General features: G+C 44.8%; 1 protein-coding gene across 1 annotated transcript; it reads right to left on the bottom strand.

Annotated features, from left to right (window-relative positions):
• Positions 1-6,501: 6,501 nt before the first annotated feature.
• On the bottom strand, positions 6,502-9,026 carry LOC146195935 (uncharacterized). The gene is made up of 2 exons (XM_084596881.1): positions 8,729-9,026; positions 6,502-6,758 (listed from the first exon to the last, which is right to left on the bottom strand). Exons 1-2 carry the CDS (start codon positions 9,024-9,026, stop codon positions 6,502-6,504), a joined length of 555 nt encoding a protein of 184 aa, XP_084453007.1.
• Positions 9,027-9,862: the final 836 nt, after the last annotated feature.

The following is a 9,862-nucleotide window of genomic DNA, read 5'->3' as shown; positions in this document are numbered from 1 at the left end:
TGGGTTAGATAATTCTTCCTGTTCATTGCTACAATGTAGTATTGATGGTTCTCTTACTCGAGCTGCGAGAAGCCAGAAAAATTAGAATTAACACTTTCTAACTGCGGAATCAAGAATTTTCGAAAAATAACGTCTTTCCCCTGAAAGGTATCATTTCAGTATGGCTTAAAATAACTCTTTCTCGGCCGGAAATGTCAGAATTTTGTTCTGCCCATAAGAGTGCAGCTAAAGAACTATTTTATGATAAGATGCAAGACATGCATTTTGAGGCAGGAAGAAATTTCGTGAAAATTGACACAAAAAATATGACGTTGTTAGAGTCTGGACGTTGTTAGAGTCTGACGTTGTTAGAGTCTAGCAGGAAGTTTGTAGCGCTATTCCCCAGGGAGGCTGGTCCATTCTCGGACCGTCTTAAATACTCAATCCTCTCTGCAGGGCGTATGAAATGGTTTACGAATGAGTCTTGCCCAAGGCTACAATCAAAACGAACATATATTTGAAATGTGAAGAAAGGACCGTTTTGCATAGCTGTTCTGAAGAAATTAGCTTGGTTGAATTTGATGTGCAATTACAAATAATGTTTAAAAACATCGCCACGTGAATTTGCACCTACGTAACCAAAGTTCCTCATTCAGAACAAATAAAAAATGCTGAAAAAATATATGGTCAGGGGATGCCGCCCAGCCTAAGCTGCCCGAAGTTCCCAGTTGTCGCGAATTGATGCCTTAGGCCACACGGCCATGAAACAAAAGCGGAGGGGCACGCCTTGTTTTTTTTTTTTTTTTTCTGGCAAAGTACTCGCATAGCTTTCGCTGCTTCCCACCTAATGTATGAAACGGAGTATAAATCTCCCTAAGAAAAGCAATCGAATCGTGTACTCGCCGGCACTCAAGCCACCACCTTTCCGTGGTGTAGCTGTGAGTGTTAATCACTACCATACGCCAATTTCCCCTTGACGAGTACACTAGAGGGCGCTGAGGGAGGAGGATGGGGGAAATTTTAGAGGTGGCGTTGGAGGGCTTCACAAATGGAAGGATATTGCAGCTGTATGAACCGCGTTCAGAGCACTCTCGCCCGCCTTCGATACGGCGCCCCGTCGACTCGACCTTCGTTGCACATCACTGCGGGTGACGATTCCCAGGCCTGAGACGGGGGCAGGGAAGACCAAAGAATATTCCTACGGCAGAAGAGGCTAGGGCAGCTCGTAATGCCGCTCGCGGTATCCGACGTCTGGTACTGCAAGATACGTGTCGTTGTTATTAAAGTGTGCACTAGAAGTGTTTGATATCATATAGAGTGAACAACGGATGGAAAACCTTCAACGAAACGTTGAGCTACCCTTTCGTCTTCCAATTCCTAGAACGTTCTAAACTTCCGCTGTAATATCTAGAATTTATTAAATCAATTGTTATAAATTGTCTTGCGGGTATTTTTTGAAACATGCATTGGTTTCTTTAAAAAAAAAATATATGCCTATTGGATTGTCTCGGCGGCTGTAAGGCCGCCATTCCTGATGTTACGTGACCCGGCTTCTCTTTTTCAACATGCTTCGTCCGGCCAGTGCATAACCATCACATTAAAACGTGAGGCACATTTAGGCTCCGCTGGTAAAGGCATGACGCGATTGCATTTCGAACACATGTGAATTATTTTAGTTCTTTCTTATTTTGCCTATCATTTATTTGTTTCTTAAAAGTTTTGTGCAGAGTCTTATCATCAGCAAAGATCGGTTTTCCTTTCTGAGCAGACAGACACCGTTGAAAGCCTTTGAACCTCGCCGCGGTGGCGCTCCACTGCTGTGCCCAGCGATGCGGGATCAAATCCCGGTCGCGGCGAATTCCTTTCGATAGGGTCGAAAAGCAAACACCCGCCCATTGTGCGATGTCAATGCAGGTTAAATAACGCCAGGTAGACGAAATATCCAGCCCCTGTATTGAGTCGTCTCTCATAGCCACAGTCATTGGTGTGTTAAACCCCATAAGCCAAAGTTTGTAATCTATTTTTCTTTCTTTTCAATTTTTTGACTTAATAGCAGATGCGCAGTAGCGCGCCAGTTGTGCGACAAACACCGGTGTGACAGCGCCGGTCAGCGAACACCGGTGGTTTACGAAATCCGGTCCAAGGTGTATGTACTCTGGTACCAAAGGCTTCATAGACGCCCATACGTACAAAACATGGCGGCTCATGGGCTCCAGCGACCAATGAAAATTGGGAGTCCATGACGTCAAATGACGGTACGCATACGTTTTATTTGGCGCGAATTACAAACAAGTTTTTTCTTTTTTAAACCGCCGCGTTGCATTGACGAGCCTGCATCTTTTGAAAGTTGTCTTTCAGCGCGCGCCAACCTTTGCCATCTAAAAGAACTCGAGTTTCTGTTGTTTACGCCCTTGGTTATAAGCCGTTGCTCCAGCACAATGCAAGTGGTTGGCAAAAGTGGCGGCATAGAACGGCAGCAACACTTCCAAATAGAGACCACGCATACAATCCATAATACAAATACTGCTGTAATTCATGTAAGTAATTTGACCATTTACTTTGTCCTTCAGCACAGTAAGGTGCGGTCCAGAAAACTGGTGCACCGGGGAAGTCGTGCCTAGTTCACAGCAGACTGCACCAAGTGAACAATTATGGTTTTCATATTCATGGTTTATTGCATCAGCCAATAAAATAGAGCAACAAATCACAGCAATAAGAATTCAAGTCGCAGATAGTGCGAACAGTAGCGCTGTTTAAGTGGGCTAATCATCTCAATGATCACAGCCGAGGCATGGAAAACGCTTGAAGTGCTTGCCACAAATCATCCCCAGATAAGAAACATGCATGTACATAAAACAAAGCTATATGACAGCTGCAATTGAAATAAAAATGTCATGAATTAGTAGGTGCATCAAAACGTACGTGGAGCATAGAGCACTGGGATCACTCTTCACATTTAAATTCTTTGGCAGAAAATATACAGCAGTTTTCAAGGCAATTTCAAGGTTTCACCAGTCCAGACAGCTTTATCATCAACAAACGTGCTTAACACAGGAGCACTAGAGCTTACATTGAGCCTGTGTGCAACCTCCAGATCTGCTCACCGGTGAAACGCAGCCCAGAAGCGGTGTAATAAGACACCGACGGTTGAGTCCATGCTGTCGCAATGTGCCACAGAGCATCGCTTCCTCACTTTGTGCGGGCTCATCTTGTGATAAAAGGCTACGCAAAATACAATGCTGCAAAAAGACTTCCCACTGCTCGCACGACAAAGGGGACGAAACCAAAAATTTAAATATTAAATCTCACAAAACGGCGACAGAGCAGCGAGCAGCAAGAACGTCTAAATCTTCGCAAAAGGAACATTTTCAGACTTGCGAACTAAATTACGCTTTCTAGGGCGCACCAAGGCCCACACGACAGCAAACGAGCAGCAGACAGCGATAAGAAACCGTTTCGTGCTTCGTCAGCTTCGTTATCTCCGTTGCCTTGGTTACCTCTGGCAGCGCCTCCTGACGGATTCAACATCAAGGCGATCAGGCGATAAGAGTGTTGCAAGATTTTTCAAAAAACTAAGAATGTATTTATAATATACCTTACCTCATCCACAAGCAAAGTTATTTTTTTATTTTGTACATTTTATTTTTTGTAGGAGTATAATTTCTTAATCTGATTGGTTGGCCCCCCGACCTGTGGCTATGCTGCGGTACCGCTGAACCGCTTCTGGGCCCAGACTTCGCCACCATTCCACTTCCGTCATATCCGGTCTACTAGCTACGAGCTAGGAACGCCGAGCTATGTTATGGGCACCGTTGCTCTCCCTTTGTCTCTCTGTCTCACTGGACACACCCCAGTAGAATTAAAGAACGCTTAGGCTGCGCCTTTAAGAGTGGAACGCAACAGCGTTCCTCCCCTTCTTTCATCCATGTTACAAACGCCGGTGTGCGAGCGCCGGCAAGCGAACACTGGTGTTTCACGAACGCTGCTCTACAAATACCGAGCTACGAACCCCAAACTGCACTATCACGGGCACAGATGCTGTCCCTCTCCCTTTCACTGGCACGACACCCACCCTTTCTGCTATTCCTCCTTCTTCTTCTTAACTATACTGTCGTGGGCATGGTTGCTCTATCTTTCCCTCTCTCTTGCTCAATACACCCACTGGTGCTTTTCCTCCGCTGGGGTTGCGGCGCTGGCGGCAGCTGTGTCCCTCGGAGGTCCCTCGCGCATGCGCATCTTGGTCGGCGCAGAGGACACGCGAAACTCCTTCCAACCCGCGTAGTGTAGCTCACGCTGCAAAACTCTTGAGGGATACAACAGCTCCGCCTTCAGCAGAATGATGCGATCGCTTAGGCGATATTCTGACATAAAATCTCCTCTTAAAAAAAGGCGTAAGGACATGCCTGCCTAGCCTAGGTGTAGAGTAGTATTAGTAGTGGTTATTGCTAAAATAATAACAAAAGGAAGTAAACGATTTTTGCCGCCCTTGTATCTGCTATCTCTATTCCTGAAGCACATGAAGAACATGAAATAAATACATAAAGAAAGGGAGGTAGAAACAAATTACTGAAATAAGCGATTGGCAGAAAGGAAACGATAAAACATTAAAATTTAAAAAAGTTTCCGACTCGGCATCCAAGATCACTCGAAGTTTATCCTTATTCCACCTCATCCCCGCCAACAAACAGCCAAAGTTGGCTACTCCCCTCAGATTTGTGATATCACGTGATCATAAGCCACACAAAACACCGAATGGTCAGTTCACCCCAATCCCAGCTACCAGAGCTGTGCCTGTGATTTTTGCTCATAACGACGACACCAGCGCCGGATATTCTTCGCAACTAGCACTTCAATACTATCGCGGTAAAAGCTCTGTCTGGAAGCTACGTTATGGAAATATTTCTTTTATTTTGCTCCTTGCAGCTGCTCAGAATGGGTTAAGGTGACACATCCACACCATGGTTATTTGAACTTGGCTTTCTTGGTGCCTTCATTCATTGGACGCTCCCATGTGACCCTGACAGGAAGAATCCATGAAATAACTATTGCTTTTGCGCATTTTACAGTGTTTGCTAGAATCTTGGCACGTGCCCTTGGAAAGGAAGGTCAAGTGTTGTGCCCGTCACGCTTCATGAAGGGCTCTCTTCGACAACCGAAGAGAATTGGGAACAGTGGGCACATTTCCAGGCAAGGCACAAAGTGGAGTCAAATTTGCATCCTCTGAGTACCGCTTTCTCCTGGTGCTTGGAGTATGTGCGGACAGAACGTTAAAGCAGAACATATGCTAAACCTAAAATCCCGATTAATGCCCTAGCTAGAAGGCATGCGACGAAGCTTTTCACGAGACCTAAAAAATTTGAAGATTGGATGATAGCACCTCTTGTAAATCTACAACACACTCTCTTTCTGCGGTCTGCACACCGCCTCCTCGTGAGTCTCAAGGGGTAGCGACATCAAATTTTTGTGCCGTACATTTGTGCTTTAAATAGTGCGTAGGGATTTTGTAAGCATAGAGCACGGGGTTAGAAGTCCAAAATCGCATTGCATAATGTATTCACTTATTATTAGTACGCGCAGTTTCGGCTTGTAGTCTACAGCTTATTGACGTCAGAAAATTGAAGACATAACATTGACACGCCCTTGTTCCGAAAACTGCTGACGTCAACGAGTAGGCGTATCGTTTGCAGTGTAACTCCGCCGCATGCTCTCATGGCGGAGTACAGCTGCGGAAAGAGTTAAACATCGTGTTTGCATTGTTTTGGCGATTCTGTCAAGCCGCGTAACACGAAATATTCGGAAACATGATGTTGACGCCTGCGAATAACTGTCGCCAAATAGTTCTCCGACAACTTGTTGCTCGTCGCAGTGCCGATGTCGGCCGCTCGCTTCGCTACAATTATGCCCAACTCCTACGCTACGCGAGTGGCTGGTGGCCTGAGCCTGCTAATCCTCTCCTCAAATCTAGGCTATTCACCTCCACCGAAATAGTAAAGTCGGTCATATTACGCGCTGTCATCACACCAGGGCGTCTAATCAGCGCACGGACATAGACTGCAATGATGTGACCCGTCGTCTTCTTAGCCACAGAGAAAATTATTTAGCGCTACAGGACGAGGACATTTTATAATGCTACATAGTCTATCCCTTCAGTTGCAATCTAATCAGAACGTAATGTTTTTTACTACTGTAGTTCCTCTGGCAAAACTCTGTACTGCCATGATCTGTTTATATTTTAATTGAAATCAAACCATTATTGAGCAGTGATTGAAGGATTCTTCGAAAGCAGAAGTAGAGGCGATGAAAACATCACACAAGAAAGTCAGAGTTTCATCACTGAAAACGATTCTTTTATTTAAAAATCATGGATAAATATAGACAACACCGGAATGAAAGCGGATGACTAGTGGGAGTATGCAAATGCATGACAGTTCATTGTTTAGAAACATGTGCTTCTTTAAACATATAGCTCACTGTATTATACAATGACTTGTAAAATGAGGATGTATTCGCTTGCTTTCCTATCTACTCGAACGAAAAATCAAGATCAAGAAGTGGGGCGAGCAGCGGCACGAAAGACATGTCGTTCAAGATACATGTCCAGTCTAAGGGATCATGGTCTTCCACTTGGCGATGCTCTTGCGACGTAGACGTAGTTCCTGTATTCTCCGTAGCTGGCATTTCATTGGAGCCATCACCGTGGCTCCCCACACCTGAGGGGCCAGCCGCCTGGTCCTCGTTGGTGCTGTCTCTCCTGGCACGTTTCGGGGCCTGGAGCTCATCTGTAACCAAGAGGAGGTGATTGGTAAATACTAAAAAAAAATTGATTCCTTCTCACATCAAAAAATAAAGCAGCAGAGAAATTTTACACTAAAGCATAGTGAGCAAATCTCGGCGTGGGATTTTCTTTTCATTGTGATATGCTTCTCAGCAACAGGTCATATGGTGTTCAGCAACCGAAGCCAGTGCATGTAAACTGTTTGCTGAAATCGGACAGACATTGGTCTTAACACGACAAACTTGCGTGTTCAACAACTTCTTCAAGTACAACCGGTGAAGCATATTTAAGTAAGCAAAACAGAGTAGCGGCTGTAAAATGTTCTTATTGCACAGTATTGCAATGTTCTCCAGAAGCGTTTAAGTTCATAAACGCTGTTGCAAAACCAAAGCTCAGATGCGTAGCATGAGCTGCACAATGATCACATAAAAAGATTTTTTTTTTTTGCTCGAAACGTCTAGTAGTCGGTGCATTAGAGGCAAATAAACACACAACGCGATAGAACGACTAGCTCTGTTCTCTGCTTATCTTCGCCCTTTCTAATGTCGTTTCCTTTATAATATATAATTATTTTGGACACAAATAATCTTAGAGTGCATATGGCATTCGCGGAAGCGTTGTCAAACTCGGACCACTGGACTCAAAAAGGAGAATAAATACGCTGCTTTATTTCCTAAGTGAAAAGTTCGAACCTTCGCGACAAACTGCATTAAAGAAAAAAGTTGTCTTTGCAATGACGATATTCTTATAGTATATTCTGACTGTCTGGCTCTGCATCGAGGGGAATGGGTCCATCTGAGTCTATATGAAATCCCGGGTTCTGGTAAAAACACTCCCGTAAAAAAGTCAATTTTTTTGCCAACTTAGAAAAAAATGTTTCCAAACAAGATACGTCAAATGTATCCTCACATCAGTCTTTCGCTTGGGTTTGAAGTCAGCTGCTCAGGGAAACATTGCTTCAAAAAAATGAGCATATCCTAATATAGCTTTTCATCGTGCTATAAAGACCTATACTGCAATTCTACATGGCGAGCTGCAAAGATGTATGCTCATGCACGGGTGCTCGCAACTACCAGAAAAGATGACAGTGGAAAATAGTGAACCAGGGCAACTGCGTATCTGGATTATTCTGTGCTTCAACGGCATTCACTGGAAGAAGTGTCGTTGTGTAGGAGGAGTGTGCTCTTTCATGGCTTGACCTCCACTGCATTATCGGGGCATATTCTGGTTGTCTGACAGCGCCCTCATATTTGTATTGTTCGTGCGCTGACCACCTACTCCAGCGGCGGACGGTAGGTTTGATACTTCAGAGGGGCCATTCTAATTTTCCTATCACAACCTGTAGTGCATACGTGGCCCCGGGACGGATGATACTCGTCACTGAAAGTTCAGCGAGGATGTTTCTGTAAAGTATTTTCTTGTTGGCAGCTACTTATCATGAACCCAGCAGACCCACCCTATAGAATGGTCAGATCTATTTTTGTAGTCGGCACAGAATGCATAAACTGTTAAATTATTTGCAAAGTTATGGAAGGTTATATTCTCTGGGCAGAATTTCGCTTCGGTAACCTTTTCTCCTAGCGGCCGCTTCCACACGGGCCTTCTTTTTGGGGGGCCACGTCATCAGGGGACATGTTTACCGACACCCATGAAATCATTCTTGAGATTAAATTTCTTACTCACAGGCAGCAGTAATTTACCGAGACTTAAAAGCTGAAAACTCACGAGCAATGCCGAACGCTCCCCAACCCCGCATAAACAATTCAAGAATAACTATATCCATCGAAGCCAGATATGCCTCTTGTACGATGCGGTCTGGTTATACTTGATATTAATTGCATTTGATAATTGCTTAAGAGGTTAGCGCGAAAAAAAGTTCGAATGCGTTCCAAAGCACACAGCAAGTGACCACAGTTTGTTATTTTGTCTCAAATGGGGAATGAATTTCAAAATTTTCGCAAGACAGTGGCTTACCTTCAGGTTCTAGCCTTCGCTTGAGACTCGTTCCGGTTTCTTCAGGAGGGTTACAGGACTCGAGTCTGTCTTCCTCGGCATCGAAAATGCCGCTTTCCCAGTCAATGCCATCGCCGTCTCCTTTCCAGTAACTCTCCGCCAGCCATGACCATTTACGGACTAGAAGGCATAACATGAGATGATCGTGGATGCCCGGCGCTTTTTTCCTTGCGTCGATGGCTCTAATCTTCTCTTCAGCTAGATTGAGAACAGCTCGCGCGCCCATCTCCATCTCCAGTGGTTCACACATAAGCTTCATTCTGAAAACCGCACGCTCCAAGAACTGCGAACACACTTGCTTAGCTTCGACGTGTCAAATGAAGCGGGGAAGGAAAAGTAGTGGACGAGAGTATAGAAGACGCCAGAACCAATACGCTTCGTCTTAAGTTAACACGTGCGGGCGTGGCAAGCATAGAGATAAAAAGATACCAGTGGCAATGTTACCAGGAAATAGCTTAAATAAGAAAAGGAGTTTATTTTGCTGAATGGTAAAATTGGGTATTGACCTACTTTCGGAACCGGCTTTCACCCCAGTTGTACATAATAGCTTTGCAGATAACGAACTCTATACTTCGTCTCAGACGATATCTGCAGCATGGCGAAAGGCTGAGTCACCCAGGTCCAAGCAGGATCTAGTGCACTTCAATAAGCAACTGTGCTGCTACCAGTCTCTCGAGCCCCAAATTGGCGGTGGTGACAGTAGGAGCACAATATTCTACAGTGTGCGCAGGGGCGAGAGGCACTTAGGAGCACAATTGCAATGGGTGCTCTGCCTTTCCCAGTGTGGCAGATTCTTGTGAGAGGAAGTTCAGGTGGGGGTGCCTGGCTTTGAGACATTCGCCTTTGTACGAAATATGGAAAAGAACTGAATTTAGAAGCAGGTAGCTGAGTCATTGTGTCCCTTGGGATACCAGGACATGAACTACCATTAGTGCCTTAGCGTATGTGTGCACAAAACAGACAGCGCGCGTGTGTTGCATTAGTGCAAGTCCGATTTCCTGAGTACTGGTTTGTAAGCTCAAGAGATAAAAAAAATCTTTATTAATCGTCGCCTTCCGTTCTCTAACGGCAAAAAAAACAAAGAATTGACCTGTT

This window comes from Amblyomma maculatum, chromosome 3 (genome assembly GCF_055883805.1).
Source record: "Amblyomma maculatum isolate TAMU_Amacu chromosome 3, ASM5588380v1, whole genome shotgun sequence".
NCBI lineage: Eukaryota > Metazoa > Arthropoda > Arachnida > Ixodida > Ixodidae > Amblyomma > Amblyomma maculatum.
Note: the sequence above shows the minus strand (reverse complement) of the source record. Positions and strands in the feature narration are given on the sequence as shown.